Source organism: Nanorana parkeri, unplaced genomic scaffold (assembly GCF_000935625.1).
Source record: "Nanorana parkeri isolate BGI_ZX_2015 unplaced genomic scaffold, ASM93562v1 scaffold184, whole genome shotgun sequence".
Lineage (NCBI taxonomy): Eukaryota > Metazoa > Chordata > Amphibia > Anura > Dicroglossidae > Nanorana > Nanorana parkeri.
In genome coordinates, this window is record NW_017306452.1 from 1,563,782 (window position 1) to 1,589,226 (window position 25,445).

General features: G+C 42.7%; 1 protein-coding gene across 1 annotated transcript in view; it reads right to left on the minus strand.

The window, feature by feature from the left end:
• Positions 1-4,138: 4,138 nt before the first annotated feature.
• THSD7A (thrombospondin type 1 domain containing 7A) overlaps positions 4,139-25,445 on the minus strand; it is a 212,495-nt gene continuing 191,188 nt past the window's right edge. The window contains exons 18-28 of the mRNA XM_018555121.1: positions 24,359-24,500; positions 23,283-23,398; positions 22,293-22,410; positions 18,914-19,059; positions 15,197-15,371; positions 13,851-14,024; positions 13,142-13,237; positions 11,444-11,526; positions 7,870-8,083; positions 6,581-6,668; positions 4,139-4,224 (exon numbers count right to left, since the gene is read on the minus strand). Coding sequence (XP_018410623.1) covers positions 4,140-4,224; positions 6,581-6,668; positions 7,870-8,083; positions 11,444-11,526; positions 13,142-13,237; positions 13,851-14,024; positions 15,197-15,371; positions 18,914-19,059; positions 22,293-22,410; positions 23,283-23,398; positions 24,359-24,500 — 1,437 coding nt within the window. The 3' untranslated portion in view covers position 4,139. The remainder of the gene's footprint in view (positions 4,225-6,580; positions 6,669-7,869; positions 8,084-11,443; positions 11,527-13,141; positions 13,238-13,850; positions 14,025-15,196; positions 15,372-18,913; positions 19,060-22,292; positions 22,411-23,282; positions 23,399-24,358; positions 24,501-25,445) is intronic.

Genomic DNA, 25,445 nt, shown 5'->3' on the forward strand with positions numbered 1-25,445 from the left:
CGGGACGCAGGCCAGAGCATACCTGGTTGCTAAGAGCCGGGCAGGGAGATGTGCATGGGAGAGGGGTGAGAATAGAAAAAAGTCTCCATGGGTCGGTGAACTTTTGCTGACCCACGAAGCTGACCCCCCCCCCATTCAATTTGTCATCCAGGGCATGTGCCATACGTGCCATACCCTGGATAAGCAAAGGTGTATAAATGTCATATAGCAATATGGGTTTTCTAAAGAGAAAGAACAACAGATAAGCAGGGAGGGGTAAGGAGTCAACTCACTGAACACTGTAAACAACATGATTTCTTTCCAGCAAAGCAGATAGGATTAGCCTGGAATTCACATAAATGGGGGCCTGCTGTATGAAAAGTAGAATGCAGTAATGTTTATATGCAATTTTTAATTAATTTAGTGAAATTGTTATTTTTAGTCCTGAGCTTAATAAATAAAGAAAACTAGGGATGCACCAATACCGATACTAGTATCGGTGCCGATACTGAGTATTTGGGTGAGCCTAAATGCTCAGATGCCTAGCCCGATACCCGAACTTCCAGTATCAGGAAGCCAGGCAGCGAGTCATCACATGCTGCCCGGCTTACTGATTGGCCGGGAAGCCAGCTCTATGTTCCCTCGCTGCTCCGGATTGGCCAGGAAGCTGGCTTCATGCTCACTCTTTACCTCGTGACAAGGATTCTGAGACAGCTAGGGCTCTATGGGTTTGGACAATGCTGTCAGTCTAATGAAGTGAACATACTTACAAGGGCAGGGCACAGGAACAGCCCCCATTAGTGTACTTTTGCTCCTTCATTGTCCAAGGCCTGGGTGGGTATTAGCAGTATTTCTTAACTTGCTGTCTTGCAGGGGCTCCTGATATGCAAGACTGGTTTACAAATCTTTTGGCAGGTAAACCAGTCCTATTGTATATTTGCCTGGAATTCAGCTTTAAGCAGTGAATGCTAATCACATCCCTTGCTCCCTATAATAAGGCAGCCTGAGCTGGTTGCTTCAGGCGGCATCTCACGCTTGGGGTGTGGCAAGTGTTCCTGCCACCCCCTTTCTGGCAGTGTGTCTATCTGACTCTCGGCAACCTGTGACACTCTGGCCGGCTTCCCGCCCAGCTCACCGACGTCACTGGTTGCCAGTAATTGAGTGAGATGCCAGTGAGCTGGGCGAAAGGTTGGATAGAAGTACCATGCAAACTACCCCCCCAGTAATATGCACTGCCAACACCAACCCCCCCGGTAGCATGCACTGCCAGGTGGGACCCTCCAACCTACTGCCCCCCAACCACACTGGCCTCAGGCAGTGAACACTGAAGGGAAGACATTGTTCACAATAGATGAATAATTATATTTACTGCATATGGGGGGTGCAGCGCTAACTCTCAATTTAAAGAAAAATTTCCACCAATGCACATGTGTGGGAGGATTAGTGTTCAGGTTAATCAGAAGCTCTGCTTGAAAGTCAGGGCCTCAATCCCCTTTAAGTTAATAGCCATGTGAGCATTCATTGGTTATGTGACTTGACAGCAGCGGTAGCTTGGAGCTTCTTTTACCAATGTATGTTGTCAATGTACTTGATATAGGGGGTCTGACATCATCAAAGGGCCGCATTAAATAATCTGTAGGTATAAGGCAGATAAAGCTGCCAGGGACTAATGATGTGCATGTTGCAAAAGACTTCTAGGGATCACTGCTATTAAAGCCCCTTTGCAAATCAATGCTTCAACATTTCTACTCCCTACAGCCCTTTATAAAATGATTTGATATTTCTCTCAACAAGATCCATTATAAAAGGTCAGAGAAACATACAAAGAAAACATACAAAGAGTAAGAGCGTGTGATGGAAATAAACCAAAATCATTTACCTATTAGAAGCCAGTGTATTTTCCCTAACTGGCTTGTGTAAGCCCATAAACCCCCCATAGGAATGCTCAATAACTGCCAAAGGGCCAAAGGTTGGGCTCCAGGGATGTGTGAATTTAATGGAGAAGATAGCTCTGCTTTAAGGCCCCTTTCACACGATCCGATCCGGAGAGGATCCCTGCACAGATCCCCTGCTGATCAAAACGGACGGCACCAGATGTGTCCGTTTACATCAGATCACCTCAAATCCGGCGGACTTTTCGACGGTAAAGTCCGTCGAAACTGAACTCTGATCCGTTTGTTTAGATCCAGTTGCCCATAGAGTAACATTGGGCTTCGGATCAGGTCCGTCTGTCAGTTTTTCAGGAGGACCTGATCGGCAGCCCAATGTTACTCTATGGGCATCTGTGCAGGGATCCCCTCCTGATCGAATCGTGTGAAAGGGGCCTTAAAGTAGAGATATCTTCTCCATTAAATACATACATCCCAGAAAGCCCGGGTGAAAGGGGCCTAAGGATAATAAGCTCAGGTTATTGTAATGTATCAACAGGGCCAAAGTCAAATTATACAGAACTTCCCTGGCACGTAGGATGGGTTGAATGTCAAAATTGTTCCTTTGTTTCTACTCAATAGGCCAACAAATGTAGAACTCATTCCCCCACTTCAACAAAAAGTAGAATCTGATTTCTATCTAAAAGTTAACAAAAAAATTGAGTTTTCTTTTTTTCCATTTGAAGACTTTTGTGCGGTTGTTTTCAGTATATGTAGATCCACGGATCAATCGCGGTTTATTCCCCTTCATAGCAATATTTGGCTCTTGTATCATATTAAAAAAAAGTGTTAATTATATCGTTAACAAAAAGTCTCAGGCCCATATACAGGCCTCCTCTGTACGGTGTGCCTATCTATTTACGAACTGTACAGACACATTGCAAGAATACATCGTTAAAATAAGTTAGGTATAAATAAGGAGGGATGGACGGGTGGAGAGGTTTGAAAACAAGAGACACAAGTTCTAACTAGAAAATGGCTATTGTATATACACGTAATTGACCCCGGTACAGAAACTCTACTCTCATCCTGGTTTTCAACACTTTTTTTTATTTCCCTTAAAGCAGAACTTAAGTTTTTTTTTTTTTTTTTTAATGCAAACACTTTGAAATTGCAAGGTAGAAATAGGGCATGCATGCACAAATTATGTGTCTTGTGGCTTTTCCAGAAGGCCTCCCTGCTGCTTTGCCGGCACAGAGCAGGAGCTGTGATTCTCTATGACCTCTTGGCTTCAGCTCTGCAGGCTACACAACCCAGAGGTCTCAGGCTTCGCACATCTTTATCATTCTGCTCATAAATTTGCATGGGGACAAAGAGCAGCACTGCACAGAAAAAATGTGACTCCTTCCAGTTCTTCCCTGTGCTCTGCCTTTTTATTTGATTGACAGCAGCATTTACAATCTTCAACCTGCAATTTCAGAGTGTTTGCATTAAAAAAAAAGACACTTTCATTCTGTATTAAATGTCTACGTGACACTTCTAGCACAAGACACCGTCCCTTATGAAAGAGGCCTTTTCTATGGCAATACTAGTTAAGTGCATATCATGCTGCACTAATATAGTGCAATTCTTGCCTTACATACAGCAAAAAAATGATGTAGGCAACATTAGGAGAGTTAGAGAAAGTAAAAACATGGTCACATTTACAAGTGGGTACTTGGTCAGAGATATTAGAAAATACTGCATTACAGGACACTTTGTTTAATGTGTACCGTGGCATAGGAACTTTGGAGCGTGACCGGAAATTGTGGTCCCATATTGTATCATTGAAGTCAGGTGGAATATGTATTTTGTAAACTATTTGAATACTGAACGTCTTTATATTGTATTATTTACAGCAAACCTCATTATTTTCTCAAGGACACCCGCGAGAATAATCAGATTTTCGTACGGCCGGCGGCTGATCGTATGAGTATCGGTTAGCGAAGGTCGGGAAGCCCGGTTAAGCTTTGTTTCAGGTCAGTTCGTGTTTACATTTACAGTGAGATGGTTTTCACTTCACGATCCATTCCTCGGGTTCAAGACCGTCTACCGAAGTCGCAGTATGAATGAGCCTCAGCTTCCGCCATATTCCTAACTGTTACTTTATAATCAATGTATCCTTTCTTCTTCTTAGCAGACGTTCTCCGAACATTGACTCTTTGTCCTTGTCTGTTCATATCTGATACACTAAAAGATGGAATGTATATTTCGTTTTTCCAGGTTTTTCACAAGTTACTTATTTTTATTTGTTTACATGTCCGCGTCACCGTCGTAAGCCAAGGTTAGGGGTTTCAGGCGATTGTTTTGCCTTCTTGGTGGTTTCTTTGGCTTTTTGCTGCAAATTGAAAATAATGATCGATTACTTACAAAACTAAAGTTTAGATTACTGTAAAATTTTTAATTTCTCTTACAAACATTTAAGGGGGTCTTTTACTTCACTCATTCACCGAGTGAATAACCCAGCAGATGTGAAGTGCTATTCACTTCAGCCTTGTACGGCTGATTTCAGCCCTACATCGGCTAAAATCAGCCGTACATCGGCTGCCTTCGGCTGAGCCGAAGTGCAGAAGGTGTTCGGCTCAGCCGATCCAACATCTGGATCGGCTTACCAAAGCTCCGGCAGCTCATTCGCTGCCGTTTGCCCCTATTCTCATAAATAGCCGAATGCCGCCTCGGAGGTAGCAAACAGAAAAGAAAGAAATGTAAATAAATGAGAATTAAAAAAAAAAGTATTTAAACAAATTTAAATGAATACGAAAATTTAAAAAAAATCAAGAAAATAATAACAAAAAATGAAAAGAAAAGAATGATTACTATTGGCCGGCACCTGCCAGAGTCTTCTAGCAGGTCCCGGGCAAAAAAAACAACTGGGCAGAGTCAGCCGTGACCTTTAATTACAGATCAGCGTCTCCAGGTAATTTGGAGACGTGATCTGTCATTACAACTGGGCGGAGCCAGCCGTGAGATCACGTCTGACTCTGCCCAGCTGTCATTTCCATGAAGAACGGTCGCCCCTTCGGCCAACCTTTCTCCACGCTTCGGGTGTCACTACGGCTCAGCCGAGCCGAAGCAAATGCCTTTGGCCCGGCTGAGCTGCTTGGCTGCCTTCGGCTGCTGTATGGTCTATTGTGAATAATTTGGACGGCAGCCCTTCAGTTCGACTGAACCGATGGGCTCAGTCGGCCGAAGTGAGCCAAAGGATCAGCCGAAGCTACAGCTATATTCTTCGGCTGTATAGTGAATAACCCTCTTATAGTTTTTTTTTTATTCTAAAATGAAAATTCTGAAAAAATAAACAACCTCACAAAAAATAATAAAAAAAAAACACCTTTAGGAGGTACTGTATGTAGATTTAACCAATTTTGCTACATTTTATTCTTCATTATTACAGCATTTATATAGCAACAACAATTTACACAGTTCACATCACATCATTCCCTGCCTTCAAGGAGCTTACAATCTAAGGTCCTTTCGCACACTCATATAGGGGCAGTTAACCTTCCAGCATGTCTTTGGGAGTGTGGGAGAAAACCGGAGTACCCGGAGGAAACCCACGCAAACACAGGGAGAACATGCAAACTCTTTGCAGATAGTGACCTGACTGGGATACAAACCGCAGATCCCCATTGCTGCAAGGCAGAAGTGCTAACCACTAAGCCACTGTTTTATACTGCAGCAAATTACATCAGACTTTAAACACTGAATTTATATTGACGTTTTGCAGTGACACTAATTATCAAATTTATTAAAAGAAAAATCAGAGCCTTCTATTCATCCTATTTCTTTTCAGTACTTTTTTTTTACCAGCCCCTTTAATTTTCAATGCATGAAATTCTACCAGTGATGATTGCTGCAGTACCCAGTTATAGCCTGCTGGTGGCACTGTTGTAATAACTGACTACAGAACCTCTCTGGGTTTTCTGTTGCAGTGGAATAGTTTGAAATAATCATTTAACCCTTTCGCTGTCAGTGCGTTTTTTTTGCCTTTTTTGCACACATAATATAATCCACGCCTTAGACCTGGACATTACTTATTTTAAAATAATAATTTTAAATAATAAGATACTTGAAATTAGCTCAACTCTTTATCAAACCCGAAAATGTCAGTAAAAATTATACTTAATTTTAGGGCAGACAAACACAATATAATACCCATTTTTTGGGGGGTAAAATGTAAAAGAGGAGGTTGTGCCGAGTAAATAGATACCCAAAATGTGAGCATTGTCACCCTAGGACAGGATGTGTGTTATTGGCAGGATCGCCAGGTAAAACTATAGGGGAAAAAAAGCCTCAAAAAGAAAACTAATGCAGCCACCACATCTAAGGACTGCTAAGCTGCACTATATTACATTTTTGTTCTTGGGTTCGGATACACTTTAAATGGAAAATTTAGATCAATGTAGTATGAAAGATATTTTTAAGACAATGCAATGCATAGCACCTTGTGGCAACGGGGCCCTATTGCACTCAATGGATTATATCGTGTCCATGCAAAGTACCTGCACTGGAAATGACAATGTACCCAGTGTAAACCTGCTTTGGGACCTCTGCATTTTAAACTGAAACTGTTATTGTTACATTGTATGTTAAACTGTTGCTTTTAATAACAAGCAAGGAAAAAAACAGACACTGAAAAAGATAATACATAAATAAATAAATAAAGAAATAAATAAAAATAAATAAAAACTTACCAGGCCAGATAGATCATTGAAACCACAAATAGGAGCAAGACAAAGGCACCTGCCGCCACCCCGTAGACCCAGGTCTTCAGCTTTCCATCTAGAGGGAGCAAATATTAGGTTTTGATTAGAACAAGGGCTTCGGTATCGCAATATCAAAAAGGAAAAGCGTCTCACTTCATAAATAAATACACTGCAAACTTTTGGATGCCCCAGACTTACATATTATGTAGAGGCAACATGTGCATGCTGTGGAGATGACTAGCACAAGAATCTGTACCGTCTTATATTGTTTTTGCCCCCAAAAAACACACTAGGTCTTATTTTCAGGGGATGTCTTTTTTTTTTTTTTTTTTAACTATAGAGCAAGCTATAACAGTAACAGTCACAGTAACCGGCGCCATAGCTAATGTGGCTCTGCTCCCTCCGCCGCCGCAGCCTTCCTTTCTACAGCGCCGGCTTCCTTTGCCATCAGGGACAGCGGTAACAGCAGTGCAGCAGGGGGACATAAGACAGTGGACAGCGCGGTAAAATACATGCTACCACCAGGGGCGTAACTAGAAATCACAGGGCCCCATAGCAAAATTTTGTATGGGACCCCGTGATTTCTAGTTATACCGCTTCCCGAGCCCACTCGAGATCCCACCTGAGGGTGAACTTGCAGAGCCCACCATAGACTGTCTATGGTGGGCTCTGCAGGGTCACCCTCAGGTGGGCTGGTCACACTCCTTACTTGTCCGCCTCCTCCTTCTCCACGGTCGCTGATGGGCCCTGCCTCCTCCTCTGTCGCCGGGCCCGCCTCCTTCTACATCACCGGGCCCCGCCTCCTCCCCTGCTGCTGACCACGGGCCCTGCCTCCTCCTCCACTGCCGCTGCTGGCTCTCATTGACTCTGTGGAGAGGAACGCGCTGCTGCACAGATTACTGTCAGTGATCTGAACATCGGCGTGTTCGTCTTCAGCCGCCAGTGAAAGCCACCAGCAGAGGATCCCATAGCGACCCAGGTGGCCCGCACGGCATCTGGCCGGGCCCCACTGTGCCCCGGGCCCCATAGCGGCCACCTGGGTCGCTGTGGTGATTGTTACGCCACTGACTACCACCAAACTAGGTCTTATTTTCAGGGAATCTTAGGTCTTACAGGAATCTTGATAAATAGTGCTAGGTCTTACTTTCGGGGTAGGTCTTATTATCAGGGAAACAGGGTATATACAGGTAGAGTGTAAAGGAAAGATGGTCCATAAATGATACAAAACATGTAATTATGTAGTAATTGTTTTTTTTTTCTTCTGAATGTCTACCTACCTGAACCAAAAGGTTGCAGAAACCACGTCCTCCCACCATAGCCCGACTGACTGCTCGATGGCTGGGTAGGGTTGATGGCGCGACTTGTTTTTACATCCCCCTTCTTGTCATCAGAAGTGGGTATAATCACTACAGGGATGAGGGTGCACTGATCGAGGGTCCCATCTGAGGACATCACTTCCGTGTAACCGTCTTCGCAGCCACAGGATCTCGTCTGCATAAGACGAAAAACAATGCTTGTCCAATGGATGCTACCGAAACCACTAGATTATGTTACCCATAATATATTAAAATATCATATATAATATCATATCATATTAATACCACAGCAATTTTTTAAAATTTTCTGCTATGAGTCTGTTTACGCAGTGATAATTTTATCATTATTTAAATTACTAAAGTAATATTGTTGTTTTTTTTCTGGGGGACTACATAGGATTTATTCTGGCAATGTTTTTGCAAAAATATTTTATTTCATATTATTCTACAGATAAAAATATGTAAACAAAAGAAAAGAAAAATGAAATATTTTTCTAATTTGACCACTGCTGAGAAAAGGTTGTTTGTTTACTGTATAATTTTTCCCACTTAAAATTACAGTAAAATTATATTTCTGGTACAAAGCATGATAGATGTTTGCAAATGAAAAAAAAATGTTTTATTTTTTATTTTTACGCGTTTTCTTTTTGAAAATTACACTGAAAAAAATTACAGATAAAAAAAATTGAAATTAAAAATATACAATATACATATATCAGCCATAACATTATGACCACTGAGAGGTGAAGTGAATAACATTTATTATCTTATTACAATGGCACCTGGAAGTGGGGGGATATATTACAATGACACCTGGAAGTGGGGGGATATATTACAATGACACCTGGAAGTGGGGGGATATATTACAATGACACCTGGAAGTGGGGGGATATATTACAATGACACCTGGAAGTGGGGGGATATATTACAATGACACCTGGAAGTGGGGGGATATATTACAATGACACCTGGAAGTGGGGGGATATATTACAATGACACCTGGAAGTGGGGGGATATATTACAATGACACCTGGAAGTGGGGGGATATATTACAATGACACCTGGAAGTGGGGGGATATATTACAATGACACCTGGAAGTGGGGGGATATATTACAATGACACCTGGAAGTGGGGGGATATATTACAATGACACCTGGAAGTGGGGGGATATATTACAATGACACCTGGAAGTGGGGGGATATATTACAATGACACCTGGAAGTGGGGGGATATATTACAATGACACCTGGAAGTGGGGGGATATATTACAATGACACCTGGAAGTGGGGGGATATATTACAATGACACCTGGAAGTGGGGGGATATATTACAATGACACCTGGAAGTGGGGGGATATATTACAATGACACCTGGAAGTGGGGGGATATATTACAATGGCACCTGGAAGTGGGGGGGGGGATATATTAGGCAGCAAGTGAACATTTTTTCCCTGAAGTTGATGTGTTGGAAGCAGAAAAATTGTCAAGTGTAAGGCTTTGAGTGGCTTTGACAAGGGCCAAATTGTGATGACTAGATGACTGGGTCAGAGCAACTCCAAAACTGCAGCTCTTGTGGGATGTTCCCAGTCTGCAGTGGTCCAAGAAAGAAAAACCAGTGAATCAGCAACAGGGCCATGGATGGTCAAGGCTCATTGATGGACGTGGGGACCGAAGGCTGGTCTGTGTTGTCCGATCTAATAGAAGAGCTAATGTAGCTCAAATTGCTGAAAATGTTAATGTTGGTTCTGATAGAAAGGTGTCTGAACACACAGTGTATTGCACTTTGTTGCATATGGGGCTGCATAGCCACAGACCGTCAGGGTGCCCATGCTGACCCGTGCCCACCACCAAAAGTGCCTACAATGGGCACGTGAGCATCAGAACTTGACATTGGAGCAATGGAAGAAGGTGGCCTGGTCTGATGAATCATGTTTTATTTTACATCATGTGGTTGGCCGGGTGGGTGTGCGTTGCCTACCTGAAGACAAGCCGGTGGAAGCAGTGTGATGCTTTGAGAAATGTTCTGCTGGGACACCTCAGGTCCTGCCATTCACGTGGATGTTACTTTGACACGTTCCACCGACCTAAAAATTTTTGCTGGCCAAGTACACCCCTTCATGGGAACTGTATTCCCTGATAGCAGTGACCTCTTTCAGCAGGATAATGTGCCCTCCACACTGCAAAAATGGTTTTAGGGACACAACGAGTTTGAGGTGTTGACTTGGCCTCCAAATTCTCCAGATCTCAGTCCAATCGGGCATCTGTTGGATGTGCTGGAAAAACAAGTCGGATCCATGGAGGCCGATCACCTCACAACTTATAGGACTTAAAGGATCTGCTACTGATGGCTTGGTGCCAGATACCACAGCACACCTTCAGAGGTCTAGTGGAGTCCATGCCTGTATGGGTCAGGGCTTTTTTGGCATCAAAAGGGGCGCCTACTCAATATTAGGCTGGTGGTCATAATGTTATGGCTGATCAGTGTATTTGTATGGTAAAAAATATAGAAATGAAAAAAGCTGAAAAATAATAGCCATGGGGAGGAGAGGAGGAAGGAATTAATTAGGGACGATAAGGGTCAAAAAGGGGATAACTAGGAATACATTTAATAAAATACATTTTTTTTTACTTGTAAGGTTTCTTTAACTTATGTCATATGGAGATCAAAGGTCACAACTTTAATCCCCGGGGGAAGGTATCATTGGGTGGGGGGTAATCTGTCAATAGAACTTATTACTTTGAACTGAAAAGTGTAGTTTGCGTTTTTTTATTTTTTTTTGAGCATAAGTTAAAACCTCTCTCAAATTTTATTTGAAAAAAATCCTCCTCACTTCCTGTGCAGTTCCTGGAACAGGAAGTGAAAGGATTTTTTTTCAATAGGATAAATACCTGATTCTTCTTCACTCTATTTTATTGTTGTCTATACCTCTATTGGAATGATTCTGCTCACTTCCTGTACTTGTGACACAAGAGAAATTAGGGGAAAAAATCACACTGATGGGGATACAGACAGCAAAATTTAAAAAACAATTCCAACCCTTTGCCAGGTATTAAAAACTAAAAACAGTTTTGATTGGAGTTTCACTTTAATAACAAAAGACTCTTGTAGCTGTGTAGCACTTACTTGAGCTCTTGTGGCATATGTTGCTCAACTTCATTTTTTGGTGTTTTTTTTAAATAATTGGCTCATATACTTAATTCCATAAATAATTAAACACTTTTTTTGTTGTTTCTAATTTAAGGTTACGTGACGTCAAAATGTGAACCCCACTGGGAGCTCCGCTGATAGCAGGAGGCTAATAGGCAAAGTGATAAAAGAACAGCTAAAGTAGCAGTAAAGTAATTACACAACTTTGTGCCAATTGAGATTTCAGCAGCGACAGAGACAAGCCATCGATCATACTTATACGACAATTAAGAGGGAGCCGTTCTTCAGGCAGGCGGCCGCTCTCTGTGTTATGGATGATATGGGAAATGTAGTGGAACCGCTCCGCATAATGACATGTGGGGTTCCTTCCCCAGTGCCGGTACTTACCTCTGTGCAGTAGGAGTGTTGCTGCGTGCACTGCGGATTACATATCCTTTCACTTTCTGGTTTGAGGACTTCAAAACAGCCTCCTGGAGGGCAGGAAACAAGGTTAATACATTGAAGCTATTATGTTTCTTTTTATAGTCAGCGACAAAGAAAGCGACGAAGCCAGGGGATCAGTATGGCAGCTAGCAATGTCATAATGAGTAGTGACCAAAATCTGCCTATGCCCCTGGTTCATTAAGCTGCAAGTTGCACTTAAAGGGTAATAAAGGGTAACTTCACTTTAAAACAAATAATAAAAAAATTCCTAAAAAATATAGCATATATAATTGTCGCACAAGCCATTTTGTAATTTAATTACAAAATAATTTAATTTAATAATTACCTTTCCATGTTCTAAATCTGTAAACAAAAATTCAAAGCAATATGGCGACCAGGACGTGTCCCGTACACAGTTGGTATACAGAACGCCCCCAGAAATGTCACTTCCTGCTTCTGTAATTGGCTGACTGATTTTTCCCAGAAGTCTGCACTAAGGTACTAGCCAAATTTTTGGCATCCCTTGGAACAGGAATTTTTGACGAGATACTCCCTAAGAGTTAATTACTACTAAAGGGATGCCAACACTGCACCTTTCCTCATTACACTACAGAAAGTCCACCAGCTGATTATAAAGAACCCTCCCCTCCCCATCCAGGGATCAGTCTGCAGAGGACATGGTGAAACAAACAGATATTTCTTCACAACAGAAACAGGTCAGAATCTGCGACAAGGTTTGTTAAAATCCTTCCAATGTACACAGATCACCCAGAGAGAATTGTTTGTTTGTTTTTCTCAAAAAAAGTGGAATAACTATTTAAGGCAAATTTGCCACAATTTATTTTTGTTCCTGGATAGAGTGGTCACACAGCCTGGTGAAATATCATACCTTTGTGCGAGGTGGACCTGAATGGAGCAGACTAGAGGAGAGGCAGCTTGGAATTGAACAGGTTGGTAGACGGGGGAAAGGGAATGGACAAGACTGGCAGAAAAGGAATAAAGAAGGCAGGGGGAGAGGCAGCTGGGAACAGAGGAGGTTGGGGGACAGGCAGACTGGATCAGAGCAGGCTGAGGTAGAGGGGAAAGAGAGTGGAAAGGATAGTGGGAAAGGGGAAAGCGAATGGAGAAGGATGCAGGAGAGGGGAAAGGGAATGGAGAAGGCTGGTAAGAAAGGGAAAGGAAATGAAGAAGGTTGGGGAAAGGGAATGGAGATGGCTGGGGGAGAGATGGCCGGTAATGAAGCAGGCTGGGCGAAAGGGGAAAGAGAACAGAGAAGGTTTGGAGAAAAGTGGCCAAGTATGGAGCAGGTTGTAGGAGAGGTGCCCAGGAAAGGAGCAGGCTGGGGGAGAGGCTGATAGGAACTGAGAAAGCTGAGGTAGAGGTGGATGGGAGCATAAAGGGCTGGGGGAGAGGGTGAAGGAATGACAAAGACAGGGGGAAAGGGAATGGAGAAGGCTGCTGGAGAGGCAACTAGGAAAAGAGCATGCTATGGGAAAGGGGAAAGAGAATGTAAAAGACCATGGGAAAGGGAATAGAGAACCCTTCGGGAGAAGTGAAAGGGAATGGAGAAGGCTTCAGGAAAAGGTATGTTAATGATGTTTACTTATATTAGGCACAAGAACAACAAAACAAGAAAGGCAACAATAAAAAAAACATATTAACCTGTCACATTAAGCCCGTCTGATCTCTGACACCAAACTGTCCGGGAAGATGATTTCCATGGACCCGATAACCATTTGTATTCAAAGCATTGTCCGTCTGTGCAGGAAGAAAGACAGAATAGAATGGATTAGTATTGTTAAAATAAATTATTGTTATATAGGTGCTAAACTGGATCCCAGGAAGCCTCCTTAATATTGTACTTCAAATAAAGCCATACGACTATAGTTACAGACTATGCCACATCTTGGGACTTAGGTGCTTCCTTGAGCTCCTCTTTTAATTGGTTGCCCATCACCAAATTACACCATGATCCTGACCCATGCCAAAATTTGTTGAAACTCTTCAGATAAATTCAAACCCAGCCCATGCAGAACCAAGCCCAATTCTCTAGGCCTGTGGTGCCCATGGGCACACCCAGATCATGAATGGGACATTCTTCTACAGCCCAGACTACAATATGTTACATAGAAGTATGACTATTAATGGCCTTGAACTTTCCAAATATACTCATGAATATATAGTCACATTATACTATGTAACAGCTCCTTTATACAAACTACTAATTTAGATGTATTTTATAGACTATATATAGACTTGTTTTTACACCTTCTTGCAGTTTTAGTACATATTTTCATATATTTTAAATCTATAAAATGTATTTGTGAGCTAATTTATGATACACACACTCACCAAGTGTCAGTACACCTACCGTGGCATGGTTTGGACTCCAACATTTGTTCTGGGCAGAGATGTTGGTTTTCCAGTTCTTGAATAATTACTGCTCTTGAGCGCACCTTAACACCTCCAAATCCAAGATTCTGACCATTGACACAGGTCAGCTGGCACAAACTCCACTCCGACCAGTCATGCAGATAGCAGTCTCCTACAAGGTAAAATAAAGATCAATATGTTGCAGTACTACAGCTAGCTGTCTAGCCATTATAAACCCTTTACAAAGTGGTTTTCTTGGCAGGATACAAATGCACAAATAAGGCACCTAAGGACGTTAGGTAACAATCTCCAGATCTGGCAATTGCTGCCTATATTGGGGGATAATCCTTTTATCACAGGGATGGCCTTCATGACCATCAAGTTTAATTGCTACTGTTATCCCCAAGATAAGACATCACTAGGGCTGCCTGCTGCCCGGGAAGAAACACTTTCCTCCCTTATCTACAACACCCAACTCCAGTTAAAATTTGGGAGACATCAAGACAAGACAACAATAAAATTAATATAGAGGCTCATATTATCTCAGTGTTCAGGTTAATGCCCAAAGGTGCTCTAGTGGACATCATGAGATGGTTGGATCATGTGTGCACATCCCATTGTTCCCTGATGTTCCAGGATTGTTTAATTTAGTCAGCTGCCTGTAACCCTGTTTTATTAGCAGTATGGGAAAATCTAACATAACCAACTCAAGAGCAGATAGAACTTGCAAACTCCTTGCAGATTGCGTTCGTAGTGCATCAAACCCAGACCCGAAAACTATTAAGCTGGTCATAAATGGTCCTAGCAGATGATGTTTCCTGGTTTTGAGCTGCACCACCAGTTTATAACCATTTGGGAGTCATAGGTTAAGAAATTGGCCTTCTCCACTGTATTTAAAACAAAGAGACAGTATAGCCATACAGGTGGGAGGAGGGACTGAAGGAATCAAAAAACCCTCCAATCATTGGGTTCCAAAGGCCTACTCCATAGAAGCCATGGTTTCCATACACTACACTGATGATGGTCAAAAAGCCTGAAACACCTGTATGCAGTTTTGAATAAATGCCTCTATAACATTATGCTACATTTGCTCTATACACTAGCGGTCCTGAATGTGCAACTGGCGGGTGGGGCTTAAAGGAATGATTTGCATGGCCCACTGTCCTGAAATAAGGAATAATCCTCTCGTTTTTGGAATATGTGATGGAATGAGACATGTGAAGACCTTCTGATCTAAGAAGGCCTAAAATATAATTCTATCTGAAGTTCACCTTTATTTTAGTTGGTCTCTCTTGGTAACACATACAGTATATTCCTCTCATCTTGAAGGAGCTCTGTACTAACCTGGACACGGTACAATGCAGGACTCTTCTAGTACAATGTTCTTATCACCGTTGACCAAAAGCTCAATGTCTCCACAAAACTCCTCATCCACCATTTTCCCCGAATCTTCTGGAGTGCCATTATAAACCACACAGGACATGTTCCTGAATCGGGTGCCTTCGCCGCACTGGGCATCCTGTTGAAGACCAAAATAAGGTGATATAATATAATACAATATTGTACAGTTATCTGTACTCACTGTTTCTGGGTCAAAGGTTCCAGAAAGCATTGAAGACAACGCATTAGCCTAGCTGCCAAGCAAATAACATTTTCACAAGGACTGCAATAGTAGTCTACATATTTCTCCTATCGCAGGTTTAATTGCTTTGAGTTGAAGATGAAATTTAAGTAAACAGCTAAATAAACAGATGAAATGCAGATATGAGAACTGTATTACCTGCCAGAGGATATTCTAGGCATTCCTAGGAAGACTGTATTTTTATGTAGACCACCCTAAATAACAGCTACTATACAGTACATGCTGAGCCTCCATGATTGAAAGAACTGGGATCCAATGAATAAAAGGGGTGGGCCAGGGACAATAAGCCTAAGGGGTGGGGAGCAAGATGTCTGCAAGCCAGAAAATAAGGCATTCTCTATCTGGCTTGCTGTAACTTCTATGAACAGAAAGAAGAGCATATGTATTGGTAGATATGCAACCTGGCTGCATTACAGTAATACATACCTTGGCTTCAATGTTATTTTCTTTACAAAAATCTTCCCACTAGATTATATAAGCATTGAGCATATTTTATGGATGTTATGTACCCTTATGTAGACATCTGTAGACATCTAAAAGCTCTGAGACTGCTGCTGGGCACCGCTATCTGGGACGGACGTAATGTCAGCAGTCCCAGTAGACTTACAGCTGTCACTCTAGTGACATTCTATGGTATTTTCCTTTGCTCCTGTGAGCTAAGGTTATATCGGGAGGTGAAGGGAGGGGCAGAGGAGCATGGACAGCACAGAAAACAATTAGACACTCCCAGAATAGCAGAAGGCTATGATGTGCAAGGAGGGAGGTGGGCTGTGCTGTGCTGGGGAATTAAAGGACAACTATGAGGTGAGTGATTTACACTCATCCTTATAGTTAGAGCCGAAGTATGATAATGAAACTGCCACACGTCGACTATAGATCAGTAAGTGAGCAAACACATACCGTCGCTCGCTCACTTCCCGATCATCTCACTGCAGAGAGCCGTGACTGTTAGTCACCGCACCCAACAGGGATTCCCCACAGCTGGCGCTGGGGCATGTGCGCCAGCTGCCCGGTGCCAGGAGTCCTGCCAGGAGGACGGGAACCCAGTGCCCTGCGCCACCGCTGGCGAGCCTGGTTAGGAGGAGCACCCCTGGTTCCCTGACACCGATTCTCCAGCCCTGACTGGAGGAAAGGACAGGGGAGGGGGCAGGCACAGCTGGCTCTGCCTCTAGATAGGCAGAGCACACTGTCAATCAGCTAGCTGGGTGGATCCCAACAGTATTGTCGGGATCCGTCCCGTCTGTGGCGCTTTCAGCATATAGCGGGCAATAGTCCGCTATATACTGAACTTTGGGTCAGGGAGGAGGTTAGTATATGTGCTCCCGTGACCCTAAAGAGAACTATGGAATAAAAAGGTTACCCCATAGTTCTCATTTAACTCTTCTTAGGGTAGTCACATTTTCTAGCAAGGCAAATTGCAAGTGAATAAAAATTGTTTATGGAAAGGAAAACACTGCAAGTAAGCATTTACAGTACTTGGTTTCCTTTGCTTTTACCAGCAATTTTTTCAGTTGGTTGCAGGGTCTCTTTAAGACGTTAAGACATTTTGCAGTGTACTATACCTCTGTTGATTTTTTTAGAGCTTGTCATTTATTGAGCATAATATGAAGAAATAAACTGATACAATTATATGTCGTCTGGTGAGGATCCTGTGGGATTTATAATGCCTTTTCCACATCGCATTACGACTTAATGCGCACAGGCAAACCGGAAAACGCTTTTACCTGCAAATCTACTAAGCATCGACTCCTGCCTGTTATTGCAGAATCTAGAGGGAACGCGGTAATCACATGATTGCTGCTGACACATCTTACTGCCACTTAGAGCGGTTTACATCAGTCAAGTGCAGCATTTTATTGGAGTGTTAGTTTGTCTTCTATGATATAAATGATTCTTCATTGTGATCTGCAGGTGAATGAAGCGCTGTCATGTCCCAGTGATTGCAATCAGCATGTGTGGAGTATATGTGATGATGCCAGAGCTGATCTGACACATAACTGTGATAAAAGTCGGTTATGTTTTCTGGTAAACCATAGACACAAGACAGTCTGGAGCTGGAGTTCAAATCAAATGTTTGCTTGTTTAAAAAGAATAATTCATGGTTGAACTTCGCCAAAAATGTTAAGCTGAAGAGCTACAATTTTTCATTTTTTTTTTCCTGTGGACAAGCAATCTTTCAGTAATACAAAAAAGGACAGAAGGGCGCCCAACCTAGTGCAGATTATTTTTTATTTTAAAAGACACAAAGATAAAATTGCAATGGTACTCACAATGGAGGGTCATAAAACAGCTTGTGTGGATGTTTTGGAAGAAACAGCAGTTGAGACTGCAATCTGCCTGTATGCCACTGTGGTGTGGCGGTGTTGACGCGTTTCCGGGGTCAAGCCCCCTTCCTCAAACTTCTGCCACTGGCTATGAGGCATTTTTGTGGGGCTTTGAGTGCCTAGTTATCCCAGGAGGCAGAGATAAGGCACAGTGACATGCTTCCCGGAAGCTGGGATGGAAGTGATTATATACATGTATATTATATAGGGTATATAGTATTGCTAATTTTAATTTGGCAGTTGGTGTGTCTGTGTGTGTTGGTTGAGGGTGGGAGGAGGGGTGTATGGCAGGGAAGCAGACCTTTCAATTCTTATGAAAGGTCTATTTTGAATGGGCAATCTACCCAAAAGAGATGTTTTTGGATCAGCCTCTGGCTTCTTACATGCCTTGGGAGCTCGAACAGTGAGATCTCTTTGCAGATATCCCAAGTCCTCCCACTATGTTTTCCATATTATAAAACTATTTGAACAAAATCAACAGAGGGAGCGGGAACCCCTCATAATGGGCACAGCAGGTGTGAAGATCCAGGAGTGCGGAGATCTCACCTTCAGAGTCCTTGAGAAACGTTGAGGGGGTGAGAACGCTATGCAACCAGCATTGAGCATTCATAAATCATCCCCTTATTATCCTATTTGAGGTAGTGTGCTACGTTATTGCTACATAAACGATCTGGAAATTAAAGTGTCAGGTTGCACAGCATTCTTGCCACTAGATGGAGTCGTGGGGTATAGAAATTCCTATGCTCATTGGCTCCGTCTAATAAAGGCTAATAACCAGCATTTGGCCAGTGTATGATTGGGCAGATTATATATAAATCAACCCCTTATTATCCCACGTGAGATAGTCTGCTACTTTATCGCTACCTAAATGGTCTGGAAATTAAAGTGTCAGGTCACACAGTGGTTGCACAACATTCTCGCCACTAGATAAAGCCAAGGAGCACTTCCTATGCTCGATCTAGTGGCAGGAATGCCCAGCATATGGCTGGCTGGATGATTTATAAATCTTACCTTCGGTGTACTCTGTTATATTTTTGAGTAGAGTTGAACACAGTTTACACATGACTATAAAGAAATATCTTGGACGTGCCATACCTCTACAGCACACTGGGACCAGCGTCCATACTGCCATCGGTAACACGGCTTCACCGGACAAGGCTTGGACTGCTCCATCTGAGGAGGACAAGGGCGCCCATCGCCCTGAGAAGGTTGGATCACGGATCTCTTCCTGGTCATCTTCCCTGCAATGGCAAATATCTCCGCTATTATAATTCATATCAATGACAAAAAATGTATACAGCTGAATAGTTAAAAAGGAACTTCTGCAAAAAGTCAAACATTTCTAACATGTCCATGTAGCAGGTCCAAATCTGAATTCTTAAAAAATGTTAAACCATGGAGATCCCATGAATTAGAGGTCTACATAACAGTCATGTTGGAACAATTTAAAGCGGGGGTGGGCAGTTAATTTTCTCAAGAGACCACATTAAAAGCTGGGACTGTTGTGGAGGGCCACCACATTACTGTGAAGGTGCATAGGTACACATGCAGATACATAAATTGATATAAAATCCAATAGGGGCACTCCAATGGATGCAACTAATAATTAGTTGTCCCCATCAACGAGTGCCCCCTTACATTGGTTGTACTCATCAGAAATACCCTAATTTTGTAATTAATGTAAGTGCGCACTCAGATGAGGACAACTAATAATTAGTTGTCCACATAAGAGTGTCCCCTTAAATTGACTAAGCAAAAAAATGGTAAACGTACTCATCAACTTGTTACCAGCTTTACAGCAAGGTGTACATGGAAGGGCTTTATACAGTAAAACAGCAAAAAGTTTTCCCAGCACACTCACCAGCCAGCATACCAAATAACTTGTCTCACCGCTAAGGTTAAAAACAGAGGTTTAGATACACGTCTTCTGCAGAAAATGTGAAAGCCGCACAGCCACGTCAAGGCACCTCTAAATAGTGCGGTCCTAACTCTAATGAGAGTCTCCATCTTGGAGCAGATATGGAAAAATATCAAATTGGGTGCAGGTTTGTCAGGAGGAAGCCCAACCTCCCTTAAAAGGCACAGAGATGCATAAGGGATCCCACACATCACAACAACAGCTAAGACCCCCCATGCGTCACTGTACCAAATCAGTCAAGCAAACAAGTTGATGAGTGTGTTTGCCATTTTTTTGCTTGACTGATTTGGTGCAGTGACGCATGGGGGGGTCTTAGCTGCTGTTGTAATGTGTGGGATCCCTTGTGCATCCCTGTGCCTTTTAAGGGAGGTTGGGCTTCCTCCATGGGATAGAAAGAAGAGAAGTTAGAACCTGTCAGCTTTTATGGCTCTCACGGGCTCCATTGGTGAGATGTCCCCTTACTTCCTGTTCTAGGGAAAATGTTTTACCAGACAGGAAATGAGGGGAAATCTGCAACAAGAGAGCAGACAACAACAAAAGCCGACATGTTCTAGCCTTCCCCTAAAAAAATTAACGTTTTTACTCCTGTCTGATTTCCCCTAATTTCCTGTCCTGAGAAGAACCTTTTTACCGGATCATAATTGAAAGAATCTCTCCAATTAAGCCTCTGATAGCAGTAAAACCTGACAGGAGTTGCTCACTATTTCCAAAGCCTATAAAACATTTGGGGCTATACAAACCCTCCTTGTATGTGCATCTGATCTTTCCTGGCAGTGTATTATTGCAAATGAAAAAACTCAGCTCCCACGCAGCAGATGATGTGATGGTTCTTCTTGCTGGCAACCAGAATATTTCAGTGCAATTTTGGCAAAATGTGCTAAAGTTTATAGGAAAGTCGAAATTATATGGATGTTAAGGGTGCAATGGAGTTTAATTGGCTTCTAAGGGTTACCGAAGTTCCTTCCCACTATCTTTGACCTGTTCTTGTGGCAAAAAAGGGACCCACAATTGCCTCATTATTTAACTTTTTCAAAGAAAAAATGCAAGAGTAAAAAAACAAAAAAACATTCTTAGTGTATTTGCGTTTCAGGTTAAATGTAACATAATACCACATTATGGCCTCTAGATGGAGCTGAGGAGCATATAAAAAACAACTACTTCTTTCCTATGCTCCTCAGCTTCATCTAGTGGCCATAATGTGGTATTAGATTACATGACGAATGTTCTTAGTGTATTTGCTTTTATGGTTGAATGTAATATAATACCACATTATGTCCTCTAAATGAAGCACAGGAAACATTACTTCTTTCCTATGCTCTTCAGCTCCATCTGGTGCCCATAATGTGGTATTTAATTTCATTCGACCTAAAAAGAAGATTTACTAAAGCTGGCCATACACCTATAGATTATCTGCAGATTTTCTGTGGTCAGATGGTAAAAGTGCGACAGATTCCTCCATCTACGTGTGGATGGAGGAATCTCCCACTGGGCCAAGCTTCAGTATCTTGCTAGTCGGCCTCGCTGGCTCTCAAAATACCCAAACAATGACTGCATCCAATCAGAGTATTCAGGTATTTTGAGAGCTAGTGGGGCCGACTAGCAAGATACTGAAGCTTGGCCCAGTGGGAGATTCCTCCATCCACACGTAGATGGAGGAATCTGTCGCACTTTTACCATCTGACCACAGAAAATCTGCAGATAATCTATAGGTGTATGGCCAGCTTAAGCATGCTCCCTTTTGCCTATATTTACACAAAACAAATGTTCACAGAGATTGGCAGGGCTAACAAACTGTTTATAAATAGACCCGTAAATTAAGTCAACTAAACTACCCTACACCCAAAAGAAAAAAACAACCTCTAGTAAAGCAAATTTCATTTTCCACCTTGACAAAATTTTGCCGAGGGCAAAATTAGTAATTTGTTAGTCACAACAATAATGCTGAAATCACTCCGCTCATCCCTACTGTGACTGGTGGTGGGGCTGCTGTGAGATCATGACAGGATGATTGCACTACTTCCTGATATCTGGACAGTGCAGCCCTCTAGTTATTAGTCAGCTACAATAAACTGCTGAAAACATACTCCTGGGTTGGTTTCTATCAGTTCCATCATTCTTTCTATCCATTCTCATTGCTCTTTCAGGATTTTGAATAAAACAGAATAAAGGGCACAGTCCCCTTTCTTCATCCCTTTATCTTCAGTGTAGACCCTACCGAGCCGATAGATGGAATAAGAAGGTCCTCCATGGCACAGTGCAGTGACACTTCTCCATGTGTCCTCTGTACTTCATCATAGGACAGACATCACTGTGTTATGTTTTCTGCTCCACAGCTCCACCTTAGAACTTCTTTTTCCAGCACCACTTGGTGGTGCACCCACCTTAATTGTAAAGGAGCAATAGCAACTGCAAATGGCTGCTGTGACTTCCGTCCCTACACCATGACGGAATAACAATGCCCTGGGATCTGCAAGGTGCCACAGACTGCCAATCTCAGTTGCTCCAGCAGAGCTCCAATAACTTTCAAATTATGTAAATCTTAAAATAAATACCGACCTGACAATCCACAGCCTTGAGAACACGCCGACCAAGGTGACCAATCAGAGAGCTGACAATTTACAGGACATTCGACCACACAGGAGATGTTCATCTGCCATGTCTTCTCCAGCCCCAGCTGCAAAGAAATGTACAGGTTTTACTAAAGATCAACTAAACATCTAAATACAGAAGTGTAATATGTATTTGGTACCTGTCCAAGGAATTAGGTCATAGATGCAAAATAATCAAAAGTGGAATGAGCCAGGAGCTGTTAGGCACTAGGTAGATGTTCTGCTGACTGAGCCATAATGACAATGCATAAAGGAGACCGGGGAGACATATAAGCCTCCCCTTATTACAAACTTCTGAAAATAAGGAATTACCCTTTCTGCCCTTGGTTTTAATAATTTATGAGATGCCAACCCAGAGAGTATTGGAGCCAGGTCATCATGATATCCAATACAACTGTGAAAAGGTTTTGCCTTCCTCTGGATCAACGGGGGGTAATTGCGGGCATAGCGTTCTGTTTAGGCTTTTTTTTTTCTCATATGTCTATAGGTTGAACTCGATGGACTTGTGTCTTTTTTCAACCTGACTAACTATGTAATACATGCCAACACCTCAGGGCCTCTCTGGGTCCATTTATCAAGGCAACATAGTGAAAAAAAACATAATCTTAAAGGTGAATATATATAATGACCCAGGGCAGCTCCTTCATGACATCATGATGATGTTATAGCCCAGCAAAAATAAAAAACCCAACGTAACCTAGAAGCGGTGAACACTGTCTGTAGAAGGTAGCATTGCAGAAGTTCCTCTCTGGGTAATAGTGTGATTGCTAGCTTGGCACATGGGACAAAGCACGCTTGACCTTTCTCAATGAGGCAATCAGACTGCCTATTATAGAGTTGGAAGTTGGACTTCTTTAATAAGCAATGGTAAGCTATTATACATTGAGTACCTAAAAGTACTCAATTTACATCAGTCATGTGATGAAGAAACACCTACCTCCTCACAGAACTTCAGATCCACGGATTTGCCGTCGCTCCGCACGCAGTCCAACATTCGTGTTTTGAAGCCGTTCCCACAAACAGCCTTTTCGCTGAGCTGACACGTGCTCCAATCTGCAGGCAGCACACAACGGGTTCGTTAGTATGGAGTCTTCCTACTTGTAGGTTAAGCAGTGTAGAGGTTGTCACACAATTTAACATTTTGTATATTTCATTGATCTTCTTGTCTTATGGCAGCATATTCATTGATCAACCCCGTGTCAGGTTTTTGTTAATGTCTATGTTGATGTGGATATTCACTCTCTCTATTTGTCCCGGGACCACTGTCACTGAGACAGAAGGTAATAGGAAATCTAAAATTTTAGAGCTGGCACCAGAACCAAAGGTGAGGGCATATCTCCCAATGGGGAGACTTGCCAAAGATGAGACTTTTCTTCACTTTGGGTAGATTTCCTCTCACTTCTTTTTGTGTCTCCAGATGTGAGGGGAGGTCTACCCAACTGTGACTAGCGGTCCAAACTAGGCCAGTAAAATTTTTAGTGACTCAGTACCAGTGTACCATAATTACACCTTTTAGGCCCGTATATATTTTCAATCCAGTGTCAGTTTCAGAAGACTTTATACAAGGCAGAGCTTTGCTTTTGTGTTGACCCACCACCCCTTTCCCTAACCATTGACCGTATTTAAGATATTTGTAAGCTGCTCCCTGCTCACAGCTTCCCTCCAGCTCCCAATAAAACCACCTCATCTAGGAAATGTAATTGCTAATACAAGCTACTGATTGGCTGCTGGCATGAGCTAATTAGAAACTGGCACTGTGAGCCACATCTCTTGGAGAGGAGGACTCTTTAAATTAAGCAAAACAATAAGAATTAATGAAACAGAGCAAATTCAAATACACAACCCAAATAGCCCAACAAAGGAAAAAGAAATCTGAGCTTTCACTGCTCACAGAGGAGGTCATAGGTCACAGCAATTTTTAAAGACTACACTCGCAAAAACAAGCCATGCATGTGCCTTCAAAGGTATATTCAGGAATAATTCTGGTAACCGATTGGCCCCTTGGTGACCTACCTGTCACATTGTACTCGTAATGGAAGCAGTTCTTGTTCAGCATGCACGGCTCAGTCTCAGCGGCAATGTGACAAGCCTTGCCTTCCTCCGCCTGTCTGATGGGGAACGCTGACCGCTCACGAATGCCAGTACCATCACAAGGCTAGGAAACAGAGACGGGAATTGATGGTGAATAATAAGCGAATATCTCAAAAACAAAGATTAGGGGAAACAATTGCTGGGCGAGGCAGAGAGGCTTTCCCATAATAAAAGCAGAGTCTGCAAACACACAATCACACATTAGACAAGCAAATTAAACAAACAACAACCTCAGACTCAAGCCGAGAATTAAAACGCTAAACATGTCATTACCGGGGAAACGCAGCCTACATTTGCATGATAATGAGCCTCTTCCAGACATAATGACGGTAGTTAGGCAACTTAGCAACTTAATTATAATATTTAAATGAGGGAAAATGTAAATTTTTTCCCCACAAGAAACCATAAAGGGCCACCCCACCACAGTGGCCTGCTGCATGCTGAGAGCTGTAGCCCCAGGAGGCAATGTTGGCACCTTGGCAGTTACCGGGGCTGGGCCCTTTTCCTTTCCACCCCCCAAGTGGCAGAACGCTAGGGCCCGGTCGTACATGAAACTGCTGCAACCCGGTTCCACCAGTGGCTCCTGCAACATCAGTCAAATAGAATAATAAAAACATAAGAGAGGAGGAGGGATCGGCAAGCAAAATGCTTGGTGTTGTTCTCCAACTTTGTGTGGGACTTTCCAAGCCCCCATATGACTGTACTCCACCATCTGACCGTACCCCTCCCCATCTGACCATACCCCACCATCTGACCGTACCCCCAATCGGACTGTACCTCTCCCCATCTGATCATACGCCCCACATCTGACCATGTCCCCCATGTGACCATACCCCCTATGTTAATGTCCCGTCCCCCCCTCCATCTGACTGTAATCCCCATCTGACTGTAACACCCTCCAATCGGAGGCCTGGTCTATTGTAACCTCTAATAGGCAACAGTGTGATCTAGCTATAAAGTAAACCTAACGGCGCCATACCTCTCCACGCTTTCCCAGAGAAGCCAAGAC